Consider the following 24594-nt stretch of genomic DNA (forward strand, 5'->3'; position numbering starts at 1 on the left):
TGCTAAATGAATGGTTGGATGAATCATTGAATAAATGATTCCAAAGCTCCCTAACTTCTATTTGTTATGTTCAGGAAAGAGAGATGACTGGAGAGGAGAACATAAATAAAAAGAATCTTCAAAGATGATTTTTCTCATTAGATCTCAGAATATCCAATCAGCTATGACCATTACCTTTTTTGGGACTATTGACCATCTGCATCAGGGGTGAGGGACCTATTTCCTGCCAAGGAACATTTGGATATTTATAACATCATTCCTGGACTATATTTGTTCAAATATTCAATTAATTCATCTCTAAAAAGTTCCAAGATTTATTGTACTTCAAACCTGCAGTTGACTTGGCAATGCCAGACCAATATATCCCACAGGTTATTTCCCTCTCCTGATCTAATAATAGGCAACCTGATGAATAGATAGATAGATAGAGCTAGAGCTAGAGCTAGAGCTAGAGCTAGATGTAGATGATTAGATAGATATAGATGATAGATGATATAGATATAGATTAGATATAGATATAGATGTAGAAAGATATAGATATAGATATAGAGATAGAGATAGAGATAGAGATAGAGATAGAGATAGAGATAGAGATAGAGATAGAGATAGAGATAGAGATAGAGATAGATATAGATATAGATATATAGATATAGATATAGATATAGATATAGATATAGATATAGATATAGATATAGATATATAGATATAGATGAAAAAGATAAGTGTTTTCCACGCTGACCCAACCCTCCGCATGCACATGTACTTTTCTCAGTCAACTTCCCATTCATGAGCTTAGCATAACTCCAACATTTTCCACAAAGCATTCTCATTTCCTTTCTGACCATTGGACCATGTCTTATCCTTAAGTTGCACACATTTGAGTACCTGTAATACACTAAATACTATGATTTAAGGGTAATACCATAATACCTTACTATCTATAAGGCACCTCACCATATGTTTCTCATGCTCTTGGCATTGTACAGTATAATGGCAGTTAAAGGTTGTTCAAATCAACTCCTTGTTCTTGAACCATATTCTCATTGCTCTTTTTACCTCAAGACAGTTTGTCCAAGAGTTTTCCAGCATGGACAACTTCATATGTCCTTACTTAACAGATTTTCTTCATGCAAAAGTGTTTCATTTTTTTACTTTCACTTAGAGTAATTTCATATTTTATTCAACAGCTTGTTTATAACTGTAAACTTTAAAAGAAATAGGCTTAAGAAAAAGATAGGGAATAGAGAAATAAAAAGAAATTTTAAGTATTATTTATTGAAAAACAATTAATGGAAATGTTCATTTTATTTGTTGTTTTTTAAGTTAAAGTAAAAAATCTATCCACAGTAAAACTAAGACATCTATGAAATTATATAAAGTTAAGTAGAAAATAGATTTCAATTTATAAAACTATAAACTTCTGCTATAAGAAGAGCCTAGTGATTTTTGTTTCCTCTGAATATCCATATGTCCCAAAATCTGCAAACCTCACCCATAATATATGCAAGTTTGATATAGGAGAGAGATCCATGTCATCATAAGATCTGACATCATATATTGGTTATATCATTTATTGTTTGCACAACCTTCAATTGTTCTGAGTATTTTAGCTGTAACTTTCAGGAACTATAACCATTACAGATAGTTGAATAAATTTTCCCAAGACAAATTTATAGGTTTTTGAAAATTTAATACTAGAGATGCTATTTCTAATACATAGGTGTATATAAGAGGGGAAAATTAAGTAAGCCTCCAGGAGGCCAAGTAGGTAGATAACCAGAAATGAAATTATATTTTAAGGAAAATATTTGGCATCCTCCACTCCAGTGGTACCTCCTCTCTTCACCCTGAACTTTTAAAGCTCTCAGATCATGCAGGTCACCTAAAATATATTAACCTTTTCTTTCAGCACCTATACATGTCATTGTCTTGGGATAAATTCTCTTCATCCTACTTACTTAATTTGAGATTCAATTTTCCATTCTTTCTGTTTTGCCTAGAGCAAAACTCATTCTGCATAGCAAAAAAAATAGAGGAAAGTAATAATATAGAATCCTGTCTCCTCTCTTTATTATTATCATCATCCTATTAACTGAAGGTGGGATCCTTTCCTTTCTTTGTCCCTAATATTTTTAACAGTATGTCTTTTAAAAAAAACCTTTTCATTCTCTCTAGATATTCTTAATAACTTCAATTCATTCTTAACTCCTAACTATAGTCTTACACATCATGCTACCCTTTTGTATTCTTTCTGTTATCCGTCTTTGCTTTCATCTTCTATTCATGCTTTTTTTCATTTTCATGGGAAATTCTCTCTTTGCATCTTCAGAATGCTTCTCTTGGCCCATGCTACAATGGGAGACTACTAAGGGTCAACTTTATGGCCAAAAACATTTCTAAAGAAAGCTTTTGGACAAATTTTGCATAGGTAATCAGGGTCAGGAAAAATGGCTATGTTATAAAAACTTATGTTCTGAGGGGAAAAGTGAGGTTAAAAAAAGCTACTTGTATGACAAAAAGCAACATCAAATAATCACAAGTTGAAAAAGAGTTATTGAAATAACTTTAAAAACAATTCAAAAATCAAATGAGAGATTGAGGAAAATTAGGAAAAAAATAAAAACAAAGCAAAAAATGGGTGAAAATAAAGTTAACCAAATAGAAAAAAAGAATTACAAAAAATCTTAAGAAAGAAAATAACTCCTTAAAATCCAGAATTGGGCAAGAGGAATCAAATGACAGTATAAGATACTAAGAAACAGTAAGTTTAGAAAAAAAAATAGAAGAGAATCTGAAATAACTCATTAGGAAAAACAAATGATCTGAAGAACAGAACAAAGCGAAACAATATAAACACTATCAGATTACGTGAAATTTATGATAAAAAAGAATCAATGCGATATTATAAGAAATTATTAAGAAAAATTGTCCTAAATTCTTTAACAAAAAGGTAAAGTAGAAAAGGTTCACCATATGAAAGAAATCCAAGAAATAAAACTTACAAGAATTCCATAAGCCAAGTTTCAAAACTCCCAGGTTAAAAAAGAAACTATTGCAGGCAACAAGAAAAAAATCAAAATAAAATCAGGATTCCGCAAGACAGAGGAGCTTCTACTCAAAAAGATCACAGGTCTTGGAACATTATTTTTGAAGATTAAAAGAGTTAAGATTATGTCCAATAATAACTTAGCCAGCAAATTTGAATGTAATCTTAACTGAAAGAAATGGGCAACTAATATACTGAAAGACTTTCAGTTATTTGTAACAAAGATACCACAACTCAAAGGAAAATTCAATATAAAAGATCTGGAAGAACTATAAGGAGCATTAAAAACCAAAAATAAGAATCTCATTAAGGTGAAACAGTTTATTTATTTTATATATGAAAATGTTATCGCTTTTCTAAAATTTTAACAAAAGTAAAGTTGGGGCTGAATTGTGTATGATGAGATGTTTCTAAAAAAACAAAATTGAGATGACAAAGGTTAAAGGGAGCAAATATATTATTAAAATAGGTCACGAAAGGAAGACATAATAGAGGGGAAGAAAGTGGGGGAAAGGCCTGGTAATGTTCAAACCTTACTCTCATACAAATTGAATCAGGGGAAAAAATGGGGGGGGTAGATAGGAGAGGGACTTTTAGAGGAATATGTATGTGGCTGAGATTTGGGAGGTTTTGGGGTGGAGAGATAGGAGAATGGGGAGTTGACGGAAGATAAGATAACATGGATAAAGTAAAAAGAAAGGCTGAGTGAAAATAGTGAGTAAAAATAAAATGGAAAGAAATTCACAAATAGTAATTAGAACTTTGAATGTGATTGGGATATTTATAGAAGTTCTCTTTCTAGTGACAAAGCACTAGAAATTGTAGGGATTCCCCTCAACTGGGAAATAGATGTGTGGTACGTGGTTGTGATGTAATACTACTATGTTATAAGAAATGATAACTCAATGACCTTAGAAAGACATGGAAAGATTTGCACAAAATAGGGAAGAGTCAAGTGAGCAGAACCAAGAAACATTGTATACAGTAACAGCAATAAAGTTTTAGGAATAACTTTGAGTGACAAAGTATTATAAATATTATAAATATATAAATTAAAAATAAAGGACTTATGAAGAAAGATGCCATCTACATCCAGGAAAAGAACTGATAAACAGAAGAACACATACAATAATTTTACATACATATATCTAATTGAGCCTAATGAGAATTATATGGGGAAGGGAGAAGGGGGAGGGAGGGGTTGTGTTAGAGGAGAGAAATAAAAATAAGAAATGTACATAATTACTATGTTATATTTAAAAGGAATAGAAATGTACATAATAGATTTGCAATTTCATGCACAATTATATTTTATACTGTTTTAGAAATGTTAGTTTTATTGCATAAATTAAAATTAATTTTTTTAAAAAGGAGCTTATAGGAGTCTGAATTAAGCTAGAGGGCTATTTTATCCACTTTGCATGAGACACATTATTGCCAAGTAGGGTGATAGATGGAGTAATTTTATCCTTGCTATGGAGAATAGTAAAGGCATTCTGACAACATCTCACATCCAGTTTACTATTTTCATTGTGTCCTAGGATCATTGATTTAGAAATGGAAGGAAATTCAGACATTATCTAGTCCTGTAGTTTTCTTGCCACCTATAGTGAAACTACTAAGTGTAGATCATAATCAGATTAAAATACAATTAAAATGTATAACAAAATAAAGCCATAATACAACATAGATGATATTAATTAGTAATTGACTAAATCAACTCATAGCTACAAAGAACCATTTCTATTTCCTCACACCATTCACAAATACTAAATTTTAAAAACTGTCCCAAGTTGCTGATGAGTAGAGTTATAATGGAAGTAGAAGAAAGGGCATTGAACTTAGAATCAGGGCTAGTTGGACTTCAGTCCTGTCTTTGTCAATCATTAGCTGTAAGATGATGTAAAGTTATGAGTAATTACTGAATTTCCATATTCTCTCCTATAAAATGGTGATTAATATCTAGTCCTGAATACCCTGTTTATTTGCTGTGAGGTTCAAATGAATTAAAACATGTGAAGATCCTTTTTTTCTATAACATATCAAACATGGATAAGGAATTGGAAGTCAAATAACTCTATGAAACCTCTTGTAAGTCCTTGTTCTTTCTAGTCAAAAAGATATTTTCCTTAATGCCACCTGCTTGAAAGATCACTCTGTTCACCCAGAACAGTTCTTTTTGTAAAAAAAATTATTTGTTTTTTTTAGTTTTCACCAATCATTTTTGCAAGGTTTTAAGTTTTATATTTTTTGCCTCCCACTTCCCCTGACAGAAAGCAATCTGATACAACCTCTATAATTATAACTATGCTAAACATAAATTTAAATTAATCCTGTTGTGAAATAAGAATCAAATCCAAATGGAAGGAAAATAAAATTAGAGAGGAAAATGGCATAATATATAAGACAACTTATAAACATTGAAGATAGTAAGTTTTAGTCCACATTTAAACTCCTCAGTTCTCTCTCTGGATATGAATGGTATTTTCCATAACAAGTCTTTTAGAATTGTTTCTGCTTATTTTACTGCTGAAATGAACAAGACCATCATAGCTGATCATCACCCATTGTTGTTAGTGTGTCTAAAGTTCTTCTGGTTCTGCCCATTTTATATAAGTCCTTCTAGACTTTAGAACAGAGTTCAATTAGACTACACTCTCAGCTGAGTTAAACTGTTCATTTGATTAATTTCTCATACAATAAGTGAAATAACTAAGGGCAGACTGGTATAATTGAAAATTGACCTTGAAATCAGGAAGATCTAAGTTCAGGTCCTGTCTCTGGCACAGACTAGCTTTGCAAACCTGAGCAAGACCTAATCACTCTATATCCCAAAGTTCTCTGAAATTGTTTGTTTTATATATAAGTTGTTGCAATGCATCACAGGTCCATACCAAACAAAGAAAGAAACCACGTGACTGAGTTTATTCAATAGATCTTTATTTTGGAATCATCCAAAACACAACAAAGAAGTTAATGATAAATGCAAGTAAACTGAGACAATTTGCAACACTAAAATATGGGAATGCAATTCATCCTGCACACAGGATATGTCTTCATAGAAAGGGAGTAAGAGTTCTGACTAAGGAGGCAACTGACTGTAGGGGATAGAGAACTGGAAAGGAATCAGGAAGACATGAATTTAAATCCTGCCTCAGAGGATTAGTATTCAAATAAGGATGTCATTCAGAGTCAAGTTCCTCATTTGTCAAATGGTTGTCATTCAGTTTAGTCTTGCCAAGTCTTCTTGACCTGATTCATGGTTTTCTTGGCAAAGATACTAGAGTGGTTTATCATTTTACAAATAAGGAAACTAAGGTAAACAAGGTTAAGTGACTTCCTAGTGTCACATAGTTAATAAGTATCTGGGATCAAATTTAAATTCATAGAGATGAGTCTTCCTGACTCCAGGTCCAACTATATCCAATGTGCCATGCTGTTAGGAAGATTAATTGAATATATATATATATATATATATATATATATATATATATACACACATACATATATATATAGTGCTTTACAAACCCTACATTGCTACATAAATGGTAAAATATTGTTATCATTATTATCACTATTAATATTACAATATCCATGGGCAAAAAGAATTACCTCTGCCATGTCTTGCTTTCTTTCTCCTACAGCTAAGTCCATCAAGACGAGATTTAATAGATGATACTTCGGAAATGTTGCTGACCATTGCTAGAATGATAGTTGAAAAAGCTAATATATCCTCTTTTCTAGGGTCATCAGTCTCTATCCCAGTTCTATCACGTGGTCTATCACACAGAATGCCAGAACTAGAGAATTAGTCTTATTCCTCTACAATGGCCCTGACCCCTTTTTTTGCTGACAGACTTGACTGAACCAATAGAGGCACGCATATGCACAGTTACTACTGAACTTTCTATACCCTTTCTCCACGTCTGACAGCAAGACTGGAATGTTATACCTTTGAGGCTAGATGAACAATTTGATCTGCATTAGTGCAAATATTATGATTTGGATGTGAGGAGAAGTAAAAGGGGGGAAAGCTCACTGACAAGAAGATGAATCATTTAAGAGAGCATGAGGATGGAGACATGGGACTATTCAAGTCCAAAACACATACATAGTCCCCTCCAGACTCGAAGATTCCTAATTCTGATGTATTCAGCTGGCTTGTCTAACTGGGAGAATTCCATATTGTTTGGAACTACATTGAAATACAGTAACCAACCCTGCTTTACTATGCAAAACTCTTTTAATATTCTCAATAGAAAAAGTGTCCATAAGAAGAGCATTACCTAATCCTCATCATATGTCTCACTTATATTTGGTCAGTTTCCAAAGGATTTCTCTTCTCAGGCTTCATGTTATGTCAATCACTGACATACACTATGCTCTCAAGAACTTCAGAATAGGTAGGATTCTATTCTCTTGTCGATCAAATGGATACATATTAAAATCAATAAATTATACTCAAATGGAACCCAGAACAAGCATTAGGAACAGAAATAGGTACCAGCTACATGATATCTTGCAGGACCCAGATGCTGCTAAATACTATAATGTAAAATAATATTATAATGTAAAATAATATATCTGTCATTCCAAGGAAATATTCAATGACCACTTCCTAACCTGGGTATGGGAGTCAAAAAGAATTCTCCTGTCTTCAGTGTTTGTGTGTGTTATATTTTATGTGAAATTCTCTTGGGATTCTAAGACATGTTGTACATATTACTAATAAAAAATGGCTAATACTGTTTCCCATCAAAACAAAATGCATATTTATGTATGTATGTATTATGTACACATATATGTTTATGTGCCTATATATATATATACAAAAAAGCCCCTCATTAATGACAAGCCAATCAACATATTACAAACAGATATAATTATAAAATTAGACATAATCATCACTTCATAAGTCAGAGAGTATGGAAAAGAAGTGGCTGCCTCTGTGATGTCATTTAATGAATTTAGGAAAGTTTCCTGCTCCCACCTCAATATTTCTATTAAACTCTTGGAAATAATGCTAGTACCCTACCTTTAAACTTGAATTGCTTTGAGTAAACCAGCACCTACTTCAAAAGTTAGAGAAACTTAGAACTTGAAAGGATCCCAGACAATAGCTACTCCAACTCCTTCCTAAAGTATGACTGTAGTCTATCAAATCCTTAATAGGTGGTCATTTAGCCTCTACTTTAACACTTCTAATAATGGAGAAAGTGTTGAGTCAGAGTTAAGATGGATGATTCTTTAGGCTAAATGTTCTGCCTGGTGGAAGGAATAGAGTCCTTCCCAAGAGCTTCTGCAGAGCCCCTTTCACTTCTCTATTCCTGAAAGAATAAATAATTGGGTTGAACATAGGGATAATGACAGAATAGAGGGCAGTGATAATTTTGTCCCTTTCCAAAGAGAGGTTGGAGGTCGGGCGAATGTAGGTGTAAATTACAGTGGAATAGTAGAGGGAAACCACAGTAAGGTGAGATGAGCAGGTAGAAAAGGCTTTCTTCTTACCTTCAGAGGAGCGAATCCTCAGAATCGTCCTAATAATACATGCATAAGAAACCAGGATAAGGGAGCAACTCCCCATCCCAAATATCACATCTGCGCAGAAAGCTAGAGCTTCATTGAGATGGGTATCAGAGCAAGATAACTTCAGTATGGGTGGCAACTCACAGAAGAAATGGTCAATAGCAAGTGACTTACAGAAAGACAATGGCACTGCCAAGCTGGTATGGACTGCTGAGTTGCTTATACCAATGACCCAAATGGTGCCTGCCATGCCAATACAGACATGACTACTCATGATCATTGGATAATGGAGGGGATGGCAGATGGCAGCATAACGGTCAAATGCCATGAAAGCCAGAAGGACAGTCTCTGAGACTAAGGCCCATGTGAATATATACATCTGGGCCATACAGGCTGCAAATGAGATGGCAGCCCTCTGAGAAAGAAGGTTGGCTAACATCTTAGGCACAATTGTAGATGTACACAAGAGGTCAATGACAGACAAGTTGCCCAAAAGGAAGTACATGGGTGTGTGAAGTTGTTGACTGGCATAGATGGTGAAGAAGATGAGAGAGTTTCCCATCACAGAAATTACATAGATGCACAAGAATGACACTAACAGAAATATGCGCAGCTCCGGGAGACTGGAGATTCCCACCAGGATAAATTCTATTTCCATAGACTGGTTCTTCATCCCAACAAACTAAGAATTGGCCTTGAAAATAAGTCAAAGCAATAATGAGCCAATTTCAGTCTCTCTTCCATTTGATTCAGGTCAAGTCATTTCAATAATACTTTTGGATTTTTTTAAGTATAGATCATAGGATGTCTTTAGGAGAGTAGAGTCCATATTTTATTTTATCATTTTATCTCACACATTTATTTATTAAACCTATCTTGAGAGCAATTTATATCCATGACACTATAGTAAGTACAATGGAGTTTTAAGAAGAAGGGGAGTACCAAAGAGCAGCTCACTTCTCTGAGTGCTGACACTGATATATTTGAGGTGATAACATATTCCTAGACAAAGTTATGCAAGATGGAAAATACAAGAAAAGCATCCAAATGAATGTTGTAATAAAATAAATTTATATACAAAGTTATTGTTAGAAAATATTTTATCTATTATGCTCTTTCACAATAACCTTTTGAGGTATTTCCACTATATAGATAAAGAAATTGAAGCTCAGAAATATTTACTGAGCTTTCTAAGTTCACACAAATCCATTTTGTTATGGGGGGGGGGAGTTTTATTTTTTTAATTCAAATACCTTCTACTCCACAATGGTGCTATAAACATTCAGAAGAGGTGGGAATCAATGAATGCTGGAGATTTGTAGAGTGAAGGACACAGGGAAGAGCTGAGCCTTGAACTGAAACTTGAATGAAATGATGAATATGTTTTGGATAGCTGGGGAGGAGGGTCCCCTATGAGCCAAGCCTTAGAGTAAGATTAGAATGGACTATGTAGGGGATTCTGGTTCAAATGTTATTAGGTAAAAATAAAAATCTAAGGAGTTTGCAGCACTAAATATATTTACATCCAAGTAATAAATAATCCATAAATAAGTTTTAAATAAATGAATCAATGATTGCATAAAATTCTTGAACTGGGAATAGGAAATACAGGTCTTCATTCTAGTCTAGTCATTTGCTATGTAACTTTAGGTACGCTATTTGACTTCTCTTGTTTTCAGTTTTCTCATCTGTAAAATGTGGGTGGGTAGTACTAAATGATCTTATAAATCCTTGCCAAATCATGATATGAACTACCATACTATGACCTATCAAAATGTTTTTGTTTTAAAAAACTCCTTTAAAATTTAGCCTAATTTTGTTTAACCCGTGGAACTTCTCAGTAATATACTACTTATAATGACTGAAGCTAAATTAGATCACATTCTCAAATTTTTTAATGAATGAATGAACACTAAAAATTAATCATATTTAATATAGCAAAAGTATTTCAAGATTATGGAAAATGTTATTATATTTGCTAGTTTCTGATAGCTTCATCTCAGAAAAGCTGTGTATATAAGAAAATAAAAAAGAATTTATATTAATGGTTCTAGTTAATATTTTTACATTATTAGTCATAATTTTGAATTTTTTATTAATACATGGTAGATAAAAAATGAAGAAAATATATTTTAAAGGAACTGAGGTTATATATTCCATCCTATAGTGCATTTCTTTGAGACTCAGTTACCATTTTTATAAAAGAGATAAAATATATTTAATAAAAAAATTTACAGAATTATTAGGAAGGTCAAAAGAAATGATTGGTATAAAGAACTTTGTAAATGATTTTTTAAAAAACTAAAAATCTGTACTATTATTTCTATTATTATCATCACTTTTTACTAGGTATACTCAATAAAATAGACATAGACAAAAACTGATAAACAACAAGGACAAATAAAGACTCACCAGTGAAGAAGACTTACTTTTATAAAAATTTTTCAGGAAAAATAAGAAAGATTTTCAGGGTTTGCAAACTTCATACTCTATTCACAAGGCACTTTTCATCATCCTAATCACTTGAAATGGATATCGAGAGATAAAAAGAAAGTAATGCTGTTAAATGTAATACATTCCTTTAAAAAAAAAAAGATAAGTAGCAAAAGTTTCCAATGCTTCATATACCCTTCTTTTACTTTGTGTATTGCAATGCTTGAATCTGCTGATTATAAAGCTTATAATAAAAGAGAAAAACCAATTTTAGAAAAGAGTGACTAAACAAACATATGTATAGGTCTGTTTAAAAAAATTCTATTGGAGCAGTTGCTACCAACTTTTGAGTTGATCTTATCACATAGGCTAGAAATACAGCACCAGACAGAGTACCCTCCTGGTTTTGAAGCCCATTTCTCTTATTACTAGAGAACATGCTACCTTTTGCTCACAGTCAGACAATTGGAAGCCACAAATTTCCTTGGATATTTGTTCCAATCTTAAAGTGTCTTCATCATTTAATTTTAATCCAAGTTCCTCATATTATAACTGAATTCTATTAACTTCCTCTGTCCTTATTAGATATATTAGAGTGAAAAAAGTCATCCATTTATCTTCAGAACTGCCATAGTTTATGAAGGGCTCTTTCAAAATATTAGACACTGCAAAAAAATCGCAGACTACAAAAATTAGGAGTGGTCTTGGAATATCATTTAGTCAGATTCCCCATAGTCAGGCAAATAAATTTCTAATATCCTGGACGTAGAGCTACCTATTCTTTTCTTGAAGGTCTTCAGGGATGGAGATTTCACACCCTCCCTTAGGAGCCCATTATATTGATCTGCCACTCTGATAGTCTTTCTTATTTCTAAATGATTCATTAGCCTTTCATATATTACTATATGCAACTTCTCTGAGCCTTAATGTCCTCTTCTACAAAATGGAGACAATAATTCCTAAACCATCTATGTGACAGGAGACTCAAATAAGATGATGTTTGTGAATTGTAAAAGCAATTTATTAATCAGTCAACAAACAGAAACTTAAGTATCTATTGTGTACCTGGTATTGAGGGTAAAAATACAAAAATACAATCCCTATTCTAAAAGAACTCAAGGAGAAGAAGCAACAACTAAATATGTAATTCTATACAAATCAATATAAAAAGAATCTGCAAAAATAAATAAATACAAAGAAGTTAAATATAAAGTTATTTAGAACAGAAGGCACTAGCAGCTGGCAAGATCAGAAAAGATTTGATCTAGAAAGTTAGATTTGAGGTGCAACTTGAAGAAAGAGAGGGATACTTTTTTTAAAACTTAATTATTTTTGTTTTTCCAATACATACAATGGTAGTTTTCATCAACTATTTTTAAAGGATTTTTTTTGCAAGGCAAATGGGGTAAAGTGGCTTGCCCAAGGTCTCAGCTAGGTAATTATTTTTTTTTAGATTTTTGCAACACAAATGGGGGTAAGTGGCTTGCCCAAGGCCACACAGCTAGGTTATTATTAAGTGTCTGAGACCGGATTTGAACTCAGGTACTCCTGACTCCAGGGCTGGTGCTCTACCACTGCACCACCTAGCCACTCCTCTCATCAACCATTTTTTAACAAAGTTTTAAGTTTTATTTTTTTCTTCCTCCCTTATTTTCCTCCTCCCCTCCACCAAGAGAAAGCAATCTAATGATAGGATCTACATGTGAAACTATGCATAACCTAAATCTACATTAATCATGTCATAAAAGAAGAATCAAATCCAAAATGCAGGAAAAATAGAGAGAAAAAGGGACATAATACTTAAGATTACTTTTAAAAAATAAGGTTCTAAGTTTGGGGTTTTTTTTTCCCCATCACAAGTGTTTTAGAATTGGTTTTGATTATTGTACTACTAAAATGAACATGTTCATCATAGTTGATCATCACCCAATATCTTTAATGTTCTTCTGGCTCTGTTCATTTCATTCAGCACCAATTCATGTAAGTCTTTACAGACTTTTCTGAAATCCTTTATTTCATGATTTCTTATAGAACAAAAATATTTCATCGCATTTATATACCACAATTTGTTCGGCCTTTTCCCTTTTCCCAATTGATTGACTTTCCCTCAATTTTTAATTCTTTGCCACCATAAAAAGTGAATATTTTGTGAATACTTATCTACATGTGGATTTTGTAACCTTTTTCATGATCTCTTTAGGATATAGTACTAGTGGTCGCATTGTTTGATCAAAGGGCATGTACAATTTTATTGCTCTTTGGGCAAAATTCCAAATTGTTCTCCAGAAAGTTTGGATCAGTTCACAATTCCACCAAAAATACATGTGTCCCAGCATTCCTATATTCCCTCTATCATTGATCATATTCCTCCTTAGTCATGTTGACCAATCTAAGAGGTGTGAAAACAATCAGGCTTGTTTTAATTTGCATTTCCCTAATCAATAATGATTCAGAGCAATTATTTCATAAAACTGGATAGTTTTAATTTCTTCATCCTAAAATTACCTTTCCATATCCTTTGACTATTTATCAATTGGGGAATGATTTGTTTTCTTATAAATTTGACACAGTTCTCTACATATTTTAGAAATTAGTCCTTTGTCAGAAGCACTAGTTATAAAACTTATTTCCCAATTTACTGTACTGAAGAAAGGGATTCTACAAGACAGAGATAAAGAAGAAAAAACATCCAGGCATGTGGAATAATCAGCTTAAAGGCAAAGAGATGGAACTGTCATATTTGAGAAAGAGAAAGAAGGTCAGTGTCAGACAAGTACAGAGTGTGGGAGGTGGAATAATCTACAACATTGTTGAAAATGTAAGTAGGGGTCAAGTTGGGAAGGCTAAAAACCTATTTCCCCCCCAGAGGCAGTAGGGAGACACTAGAATTTGGTGAGCAGGAAAGTGTTATAAATAGATCTTTGCTTAGGCAAGGATGTCCTGTAAATGGTTAGCAACTAGCTCTTCACAAAGAAAAATGGACTGCATATATATTTTTAAATTTGATCTGCATTATTAGTAATTTCTATATAACTTAATCGAGTCTGGACAATCAACAAAGTAACATAAAACCCTGGTTTGGAGTGTTTTGTGATGTCTGAAATGCAAATGATCATATTGAAAATTAAACATTCTACTCTTCCGCAAGCCTGTTCAAGGTGACTCCACACATTCATTTGGCAACAATGTACAGGACTAACTGGAATAATGAAAGACGAAATGGGAAACTATACTGTTGAAATGAGCATGACCTTAATAGTTGATCATCACCCAGTGTCATTATTAGTGTGTCTAAAGTTCTGGTTCTGCTCATTTCACTCAGCATCAATTTATGTAAGTCCTTCCAGAATTTAGAACAGAGTTCTGTTAGCCTAGTCTATCAGTTGAGTTAAACTGTTCATTTGATTTATTTCTCATCCTCATCCACTAACAATAGCATCACATAATAGAAAATTGACCTTGAAATCAGGAAGATCTGAGTTCAGGTTCTGTCTCTGACACATACTAACTTTGTGATCCTAATCTCTGTGTGTCCCAAAGTTCTCTAAAACTGTTTGTTATATGCAAGTTGTTGCAATGCACCATAGTTCCAAACTAAACAAAGAAACCATATGACTAAGGTTATTCAATAAATCTTTATTTTAGAATCATCCTAAAGACAACGAAGAAGTAGATGATGAATACAAGTAAACTGAGACAATTTGCAACACTAAAATAGGTAAATGAAAGGCGTTGCATGGAACAAAAGATATGTTTTGTTAGAAATGGAGTAAGAGTTCTGACTAAAGAAGCAGCTGACTGTAGGGGATAGGGAGCTGGAAAAGAATCAGGAAGACATGAATTTATATTAAATCCTGCCTCAGATGCTTAGTATTCAAATATCAGTGTCATTCAGAGTCAGGTTCCTCATTTGTCAAATGGTTGTTATCCAGTCATTTCAGTCTTGTCAGACACTTCACCCAATTCTGAGTTTTCTTGGCAAAAGATACAACAGTGGTTTGTCATTTCCTCCTCCATGTCATTTTACAGATGAGGAAACCAAGGTAAACAGCGTTAAGTGACTTACTCAGCATCACATAAAGTGATTGAGACCAAATTTGAAAATATAAGAGTCTTCCTGACTCCAGGTCCAATTCAATCCACTATCCCACCTAACTGGCCCCATCTATGAAATGGAGATAATACCTCACAATCCTGTTATGAAGATTAAATGAAAGAACATATGTTGGGTGCTTTACAAACTCTAAATTGCTACATAAATGGAAATTAATTACTGATATGTTATTATCATCATTATTATTTCAATATACATAGGCATATGGTGATGAAAAAAACACACCCCTGCCATGGTCTTCCCTTATTTCTCCTAAACCTAACTCCTTCAAGACAAAAAAAATTGATAGATGATAACCTCAGAAATGGTGCTGACCATTGCCAGAATGACAGTTGGGAAAAGCTAATACATTCTCTTTCCTAGAGTCATCAGTCTCTATCTCAGATCTATCACATGGTCTATCATACAGAAGGCTGAACTAGAGAATTAAACTTTCTCTTCTGCAATGTCCCTGACCATTTTTTGCTGATAGATTTGACTGGGTCAATAAGGACAGGCATGCATATGCAGAGTTACTACCAATCTCTTATTCTTTTCATACCCTCTCCCCAAGTCTCACAGCAAGACTGGCATGTTGTGCCTCTGAGGCTAGATGAAAAATTTCTTCTGCATGTGGGAAATGTTGGGGTTTGGGTGTGAGGAGAGCTTGAAAATGGGGGGAAGCTCACTGACAAGGGGACTTGAATCATTTAAGAGAGCATGAGGTTGGAGATACATGGGTATTCAAGCCCAACACACACACACACACACACACAAACACAAAAACACACCTGCTCAATCCCCCCAGTCTTCAATATTCCTAACTCTGATGTACTCAACTGGTTTGAATAACTGGGAAAATTCTGTATTTTTTGAAACTATATTGAAATTGAATGACCAACTTTGCTTTGCTATCCAACTCTATTATATTCTCAATAGAAAAAGTGAAAGCAACATTATCTAATCCAGATCATACATCTCACTTATATTTGGTCAATTTCCAAAGGCTTTTCCCTTCTCAGGCTGCAGATTTATGTCAATCACTGACACATGCTATGCTCTCAAGGACTTGAGAAAAGGTAAAATTCTATTCTTTAATCTGGTCAGCCAAATGGATACATAGTAAAATCAATAAATTTGACTCCTAATAAATAATAGAAACCAAGAGAAATTATATAACCAGATATAGATTCCATCTACATGATATCATACAAGATCCAGGGCCTGCTAGACACTATTCTATAAAATAAGAAAGTAAATATGCCATCCACTGCTCCAAGTAAATATTCAATGACCACTTCCTAATCAGGGGTTGGGAGTCAAAAAGAATTCTAGAGTCCTCAGTATGTATTGTATTTTATATGAAATTTTCATCATATTCTAGACATGTTGTTTATATTAACAATAGAACATATCTGGCTAGTACCATTAGTTCCATCTAAACAAAAATATGTATTTATGCATATATATATATGTATATAGAAAAACCCCTGATTGATGACAAACATATCACAACATTACTGCAAACTGAAATGATTATAAAATTAGACATAGACATCATTTCATAAGTAAGAGGGTATGGAAAAGAAGTGACTGCCTCTATGATGTCATTTAATGAATTTAGGAAAGATCCTGCTCCCACCTCAATATTTCCATTAAACTCTTGGAAATAATGCCAGTACCCTACCTTTAAACTTGAATTGCTTTGAGTAAACCAGCACCTACTTCAAAAGTTAGAGAAACTTAGAACTTGAAAGGATCCCAGACAATAGCTACTCCAACTCCTTCCTAAAGTATGATTGCAGTCTATCAAATCCTTAATAGGTGGTCATTTAGCCTCTACTTTAACACTTCTAATAATGGAGAAAGTGTTGAGTCAGAGTTAAGATGGATGATTCTTTAGGCTAAATGTTCTGCCTGGTGAAAGGAATAGAGTCCTTCCCAAGAGCTTCTGCAGAGCCCCTTTCACTTCTCTATTCCTGAAAGAATAAATAATTGGGTTGAACATAGGGATAATGACAGAATAGAGGGCAGTGATAATTTTGTCCCTTTCCAAAGAGAGGTTGGAGGTCGGGCGAATGTAGGTGTAAATTACAGTGGAATAGTAGAGGGAAACCACAGTAAGGTGAGATGAGCAGGTAGAAAAGGCTTTCTTCTTGCCCTCAGAGGAGCGAATCCTCAGAATTGTCTTAATAATATATCCATAAGAAACCAGGATGAGAGAACAATGCCCCATCCCAAATATCACATCTGCACAGAAAGCTAGAGCTTCATTGAGACGGGTATCAGAGCAAGATAACTTCAGTATGGGTGGCAACTCACAGAAGAAATGGTCAATAACAAGAGATCCACAGAAGGACAAGGGCACTGCTAAGCTGGTATGGACTGCTGAGTTGCTTATACCAATGACCCAGACACTTGCTACCATACCAATGCAGACACGACTACTCATGATCATTGGATAATGGAGGGGATGGCAGATAGCAGCATAACGGTCAAATGCCATGAAAGCCAGAAGAACAATCTCAGAGACTAAGGCCCATGTGAATATATACATCTGGGCCATACAGCCTGCAAATGAGATAACAGCCCTCTGAGAAAAAAGGTTGGCTAACATCTTGGGCACAATGGTAGATGTACACAAGAGGTCAATGACAGACAAGTTGCCCAAAAGGAAATACATGGGTGTGTGAAGCTGTTGATTGGCATAGATGGTGAAGAAGATGAGAGAGTTTCCCATCACAGCAATTACATAGATGCACAGGAAGGACACTAACAGAAATATGCGCAGCTCCGGGAGACTGGAGAATCCCACCAGGATAAATTCTATTTCCATAGACTGGTTCTTCATCCCAACAAACTAAGAACTGGCCTTGAAAATAAGTCAGGTGTCACAGTGGATAGAGCACTGGCCCTGGAGTCAGGAGTACCTGAGTGCAAATGCAGCCTCAGACACTTAATAATTACCTAGCTGTGTGGCATTGGGCAAGCCACTTAACCGTGTTTGCCTTGCAAAAACCTAAAAAAAAAAAAAAAGTAAGTCAAAGCAATAATGAGACAATTTCAGTCTCTCCTCTATTTGATTCAGTTCAAGTCATTTCAATAAGTACTTTTAGACTTTTTTTTAAGTATAGATCATAGAAGGTCCTATTAAGAATGCCACCTTAGGAGAGTAGAGTCCATATTTTACATAATCTTTTTATTTCATACATTTATTTATTAAGCCTATTCTGAGGGCAAGATAATATATATATATAGATATATAGATATAGATATAGATATAGATATATGAAACTATAGTAGGTACAGTGGAGGGTTAGGAAGAAGGGGAGTACCAAGAAACAACTCTCTTCTCTGAAAGCTGACTCTGATATTTTTGAGGAGAGATAATGCACTCAAAGACAAAGTTAAACAATATTGAAAAAACAAGATAATCATCAAAATGAATGTTGTGATAAAAATTAATTTATATTCAGAGTTATGGATTCAAAATGTTTTATCTATTATGCTTTTTCACAGTAACCTTTTGAGGAATTTCCATTTCATAGATGAGGAAATTGAACTTTATAGATGTTCATTGAGCTTTCTAAGTTCACACATATCCATCTTTTTATGGGGGGTCATATTTTTTAAATCTACTTCTACTACACAATGGTACGGAGGAAATCAATAAATGCTAGAGTTCTGTAAAGTGAAGGGCACAGGGAAGAGATGAAACTTCAACTGAACTTTAAATTAAAGGATGAGGTTTTGTATAGTTTAGGGAAGAGAGACATATCTGAGTCAAGGATTAGAGTTTTAAATTAGAATGGACAGTGTAGGGAATTCTGAATCAAAGGTTATTAGGTAAAAGAGAAACTCTCAGGAGTTTGAAATATTAAATACAATCCCATCTAAATAGTAAATAATCCATAAATAAGTTTTAAATGAATGAATCAATGATTGAATAAAACTCTTGAACTAGGAATAGGAAATTCAGGTCTTCATCCTCATCTAATCATTTGCTATGTAATTTTAGGTGCTCCACTTTGACTTCTCTTGTTTTCAGTTTTCTCATCTGTAAAAATGGGGGTGGGTAGTATTAAGTGGCCTTATAAATCCCTTCAAGATAATTGCCTGAAATCCCATTATAAGACCTAGCAAAACATCTTTAAAAGTTAGCATAATTATGTTTGACCAGTAGAACTACTCAGAAATATGCTACTTATAATGACTGAAGCTAGATTAGCTCACATCCTTAGATCTTTTAATGAGAATAAGAATTACTCAGATGTTAAATGGACCAAAAGTATTACAAGATTGTGGAAATTGCTATTACTACATTTTCTAGTTTCTGATAGCTTCATCTCAGGCAACTTGTGCATATAGGAATATGTTAATATTTTTACATTATGTTTGGTCATCATTTTGAATTTTTAATTGATATATTATAAATAAGAAATGGTATATTTGTATTACCTCTATAGAAAACATATTTTAAATGACTTGAAGTTTGGACTCGAAAGTACAAGAAAAAAATAGGGAACTGAGGTTTCTTGTTCCATCCTATACTGCATCGTCTCTGAGTTTCAGTTATTATGTCTATAAAAGAGATAACATTCTTAATAAAAAAAATGTTTATACAATTATTAGGAGGATCAAAAGAGATAATCAAGATAAAGAACTTTGTAAATTTTTTTTAAAAATCTAACTATCTGAACTGCTATTATCTCTATTATTATCATCACTTTTTTATTAGTTACACTGAATAAAATAGACAGACAGAAACTGATTAACAATAAGGACAAACAAAGACTCACCAATAAAGGAGACTCACTTTACCTTTTATAAAAGTTTATCTGGAAAAATAAGAAAGGTTTTCAAGGTTGTCAAACTGGAAACTCTATTCACAAGGCAGTTATCATCATCATCATCATTTGAAATGGATATCAGGAGATTAAAAAAGTAAAGTTAAATGTAATGCTTTCCTTTTTCTAAGAAAAAAGTATCAACATTTTTTAATGTTTCATATAGCTTTCTTTTTCTTTGTGTTTTGCAATGCTTGGATTAGCTGATAATAAAGCTTATGATAAAAGAGAAAAATCAATTTTAGAAAAGGGTGACTAAACAAACATATCTATAGGTACATATAAAGCAGGACTTTATAGGAGGATTTGCTACCAACTCTTAAGTTGAACTTGTCACTTAGGGTACAAATACAGCACCAGGCAGAACACTATGATGTACTCCTGGTTTTGAAGCCCTTTTCTCCTACTACTATAGAGCATGCTACTGTTTTCTCACAGACCCAGTAATGGAAGATAAAAATTTCCTTGGATATCTGAACCAATCTTAAAAGGTCTTCATCACTATTTTTCCACTTATATATTAGTTCCTCATACTACAAGTGAATTCTATTGATTTCCTCCTGTCCTTCTTAATGATGATGAACTAGAGAGCCATTAATGCTCAGAACTGCTGTTGTTTATGCAAGGTTCTTTCAAAATAGCAGATATTGCAAAAAAATCAGAGACAACAAAAATTAGGACTCAGATTCCCTCTAGTCAGGCAACTAAATTTCAAATATCCTGGACATGGAATTGCCTGTTCTTTTCTTGAAGGTCTTCAGGGATGGAGATTCCACACTCTCCTTTGGGAGCCCATTATATTGGTTTGTCACTCTATCTTATTTCTCAATGTTGCATGCAAATATTACCTTCTTATATATACAACTTCTCTGAGCCTTAATTTCCTCTACTTTAAAATGGAGTTAATAATTCCTAAAGCATCTATGTTATAGGAGACTCAAATGAGATAATATTTGTGAGCTTTAAAGCAATATGTTAATCAGTCAACAAACAAAAAAAATTAAGTACCTAATGTTTACTTGGTGATGAAGGTAAAAATAACAAAGAATGGGACAATCCCTATACTAAAAGAAATTACACCCAAGCAGGAGAAGCAACAACTGCATATGATGTAAGTCTAAACAAATCAATATAAAAGAATCAACATAAATAAATACAAAGTATTTTATATAAATATAAAGTTTTTTAGAAGGGAAGGCAGCACTAGCAGTTGGAGAGATCAGAAATGGTTTTATCTAGAAAGTTAAACTTGAGGTGCATCTTGAAGAAAGAGAATTCTTTTTTTAAAATTATTTTTATGTTTTTTCACTACATGCAACAGTAGTTTCCACCAACCATTTTTTACAAAGTGTTGAGTTTCACAGTTTTCTACCTCTCTCATTTCCCTCCTTGCCTCCCCCAACAGAAAACAATCTAATGATAGACTTTACATGCATAACTATGCTAAACCTAAATCCATGTTAATAGTTGTAAAAGAAGAATCAAATACAGAAAAGAAGAGGAAAAAGTTAGGGAAAGGTCATAATACATAAGACAACTTTTAAAAATTGATCATAGAAAGCTTCCTTCACAGTTCCTTCTCTGGAAATAGTATTTTCCATCACATTCCATAAATTGTTTTTGATTATTGCACTGATTAAAACAAACAAGTCCATCATAGCTGATCATCACCCTATGCTGCTGTTAATGTGTGTAATGTTCTTTTGGCTCTGCTCATTTCACTAAGAACCAGTTGATGTAAGTCTTTCCAGGCTTTTCTGAATACCTGTATCTCATGATTTCTTATAGAACTATATTGTTCCAACACATTCATACACTACAGCTTGTTCAGTCAATCCCTAATTGATGGGCAACCACCAAAAAAGCTGCTATGGATATTCTTCTGAATGTGGATTTATTTACCCTTTTTCATGATCTCTTTGGGATACAGAACTATTAGTGGAATTACTGGTTCAGAGAGCATACACAACTTTATTGCTCTTTGGGTATAATTCCAAATTGCTCTCCAGAAAGTTTGAATCAGTTCATAACTCCACCAACAATACATTAGTATCCCAGTGTTCCCATATCCCTCCAACATTGATCAGTTTCCTTTTTAGTCATATTGACCTATCTGATAGGTGTGAAGTGGTATCTCAGGGTTGTTTTTAATTTGCATTTCCCTAATCAGTAATGATTTAGAGCAATTTTTCATATGACTATAAATAGTTATAAGGCTGCTACATGTTGCAGTGGCCTGGAATTAGGAGAATAGGAGTTCAAATCCAGTCTCAGACACTTGCCTGTTACTTGTGTAAGTCACTTAACCCTGATTGCTTTGCATTCAGGGCCATATCCAGTCTTCCTGATTCATATCTGGCCACTGGACCCAGATGGCTCTGAAGGAAAAAGTGAGACAAGTGACATAACACAGCAAACTCTCATTCAAATCCAATTCATGTGCCTGTCATGGCATCATCTCCTTGATGTCATGGTGGTGAACAAACATTATTATAATTTTAATTTCTTCATCTGAAAACTGCCTTTTCATATCCTTTGACCATTTATCAATTGGGAACTGATTTGTTTTCTTATAAATTTGTGAGAGGCAAAAATGCTGACTTCAGAAATATAGTGCTAAATTAGTCTAAGCCGTAGGCCTCAGTTTCTATTTCTCAAGAATCAGGGGAGCGTGAGATCCCAGATCTCTGGCTAGAAAAATTATGTCACCCTAACTATATAAGATGTAAACAAAGACAGACCCTCCTGGAAAAACTTAGGTGCACTCCCCTTCTCTTCAGACCATCAAGTTTGACCAGTTGTTGTAAGGGTCAGCAGAAAAGAGTTGGGAGAATGGGTTGTGGTTTTTATGGGGGTTTTTTAACCCTGATTCAGCTTCTGTAATTCTGCTTTCCCTGCTCTTTTTCTCTCATAGAGAGTTAGGAACTGCCCGCTTCTTACAAGAACCGAAATAAATTTTAACTCTTTGCTGCCACCTTGAGAGGACTCCAAGTTGTCATTTTGGGTTAGGGTCTCAATACCCCTCACAGTTCTGGGGGCTGTCTTCCAGGACCGGAGGTCTTGGGGAGAGACAACCCCTGATTCAGCTCAAGGGCAGGCACCTCTTGAGAGTTTTACTCCAACAGTCCTTGATGCTGGTCATGGAATCTCCCTCTCCCTGAGACAAACGACCTGAAGTGGAGTAACTCAGTGGAAGCAAAGACCAGGAATGAATCCGTGAAATTTCCCTCAAGGAAACCAAGTATGTGGAATTGCAGTCAGGCAATTTATGCGTGTATAACCCAGAGGTAAGCAATCTGATGAGCCAAAGGGGAAGCTGACTCATCAGAATGCAAAGCACTCTAGGGTGACTGCTGGTGGGTGGGCGACCCCCACTGTGAGCCTAGTAGGGAGACTAGGATGATTCCTTGTGTCATGGACTCGGAGGTGCCAGCAACAGACCTCATGCTAAATTATGGGGAAAAGGAACAAGCTAAAATAAAAGTTGCAACAAAAGATCAGGAAATACCCAAAGACAGCCAGCTGCAAGACTGGGATCAATTACCAAAATATTGAGGCAAGGATAAGAAAAAGATGATTAAGTATTGTTGTTTTATATGGGGGATAAAAATTTGGGTGGTGGAGTAATTTGGCTCAAATGTGACTCCACGGAGGACTGGGTGTGTCAGAGGTTGAATATCTGGGGAGAGCTCATGCATATTATGAATATGTTATTCTAGAATGGGACCCTCACCACCCCCAAGGAGTGGGAAGGGTGCAAGTTTCCTATCCTGGATCCCCACTGGGACAACAAGAACCCGGTGCATCAAGCCCATATGCAGGATTTAAGGGAATTAATAATAATTGGAATTAATGCTGTCCCAAAGACCCAAAATTTAAAGAAAGCCTCTGAGATTAAGCAAATTAATGAGTCCCCATCAGCATTTTTAGAAAGACTAAAGGCAGGGATCCAGAAATATTCAGGGATAGATCCCTATAGTCCAGAAGGGGAAAATGCACTGAAAATTCCTTTTGTAACTAATGCCTTGCAGGACATAGCTAGGAAGTTACAGAAGATAGATTTATGGAATGAAGAGCCCCTTGGAATCCTCTTGAAGGAAGCTACTAAAGTTTTTATTAGAAGGGATGATGAACAACAGAAAAGGACTCTCGCATATTAAAATATGAAACAATTCTCTTAGAAAGGGATGATTTGATATGAACTCAGGATCATAACCAGAATCCAGGCCAAGTTTCTGTCTGCTTCCCCCAAGTATTCTCAGCAATTAGAACACAGTTGTTTGGAAGCTGTGAATTTTCAGACTAAAGTGAGAGAGGACTTACAGGAATCACCCACTGCAGGTGGGTAAGATTGGTTTGTAGATGGATCCTCGAGGGTGGTGGAAGGAAAAACTATGAATGGACATGCTATAATAGATGGGAATAAAAATACAGTTGTTCAAACAGGGGACCTTCAAAAAGGATGGTCTGCTCAGACTTGTGAACTGTATGCACAGAATCAGGCATTAAAAGTATTGGAAAACAAAGGAGGGACTATTTATACTGATTCCAAATATGCCTGGAAAGTGGTACACATATTTGGGGAAATACGGGAGGAGAGAGGAATGATAAATAGTAAAAGGAAAGATTTGGCCCGTGATGCCCTAATA

General features: G+C 34.4%; 2 protein-coding genes across 2 annotated transcripts; both read right to left on the reverse strand.

Annotated features, from left to right (window-relative positions):
• Window positions 1–8276: 8276 nt before the first annotated feature.
• On the reverse strand, window positions 8277–9245 carry LOC141489303 (olfactory receptor 13G1-like). The gene has a single exon (XM_074190020.1). The coding sequence runs from the start codon at window positions 9243–9245 to the stop codon at window positions 8277–8279; it is 969 nt and encodes a 322-aa protein (XP_074046121.1).
• A 7735-nt stretch (window positions 9246–16980) lies between these two features.
• LOC141489305 (olfactory receptor 13G1-like) lies at window positions 16981–17949 on the reverse strand. The gene has a single exon (XM_074190021.1). It carries the CDS (start codon window positions 17947–17949, stop codon window positions 16981–16983), a length of 969 nt encoding a protein of 322 aa, XP_074046122.1.
• Between the last annotated feature and the right edge of the window lie 6645 nt (window positions 17950–24594).

This window comes from Macrotis lagotis, chromosome 5 (assembly GCF_037893015.1).
Source record: "Macrotis lagotis isolate mMagLag1 chromosome 5, bilby.v1.9.chrom.fasta, whole genome shotgun sequence".
In the NCBI taxonomy this organism is placed as follows: Eukaryota; Metazoa; Chordata; class Mammalia; order Peramelemorphia; family Peramelidae; genus Macrotis; species Macrotis lagotis.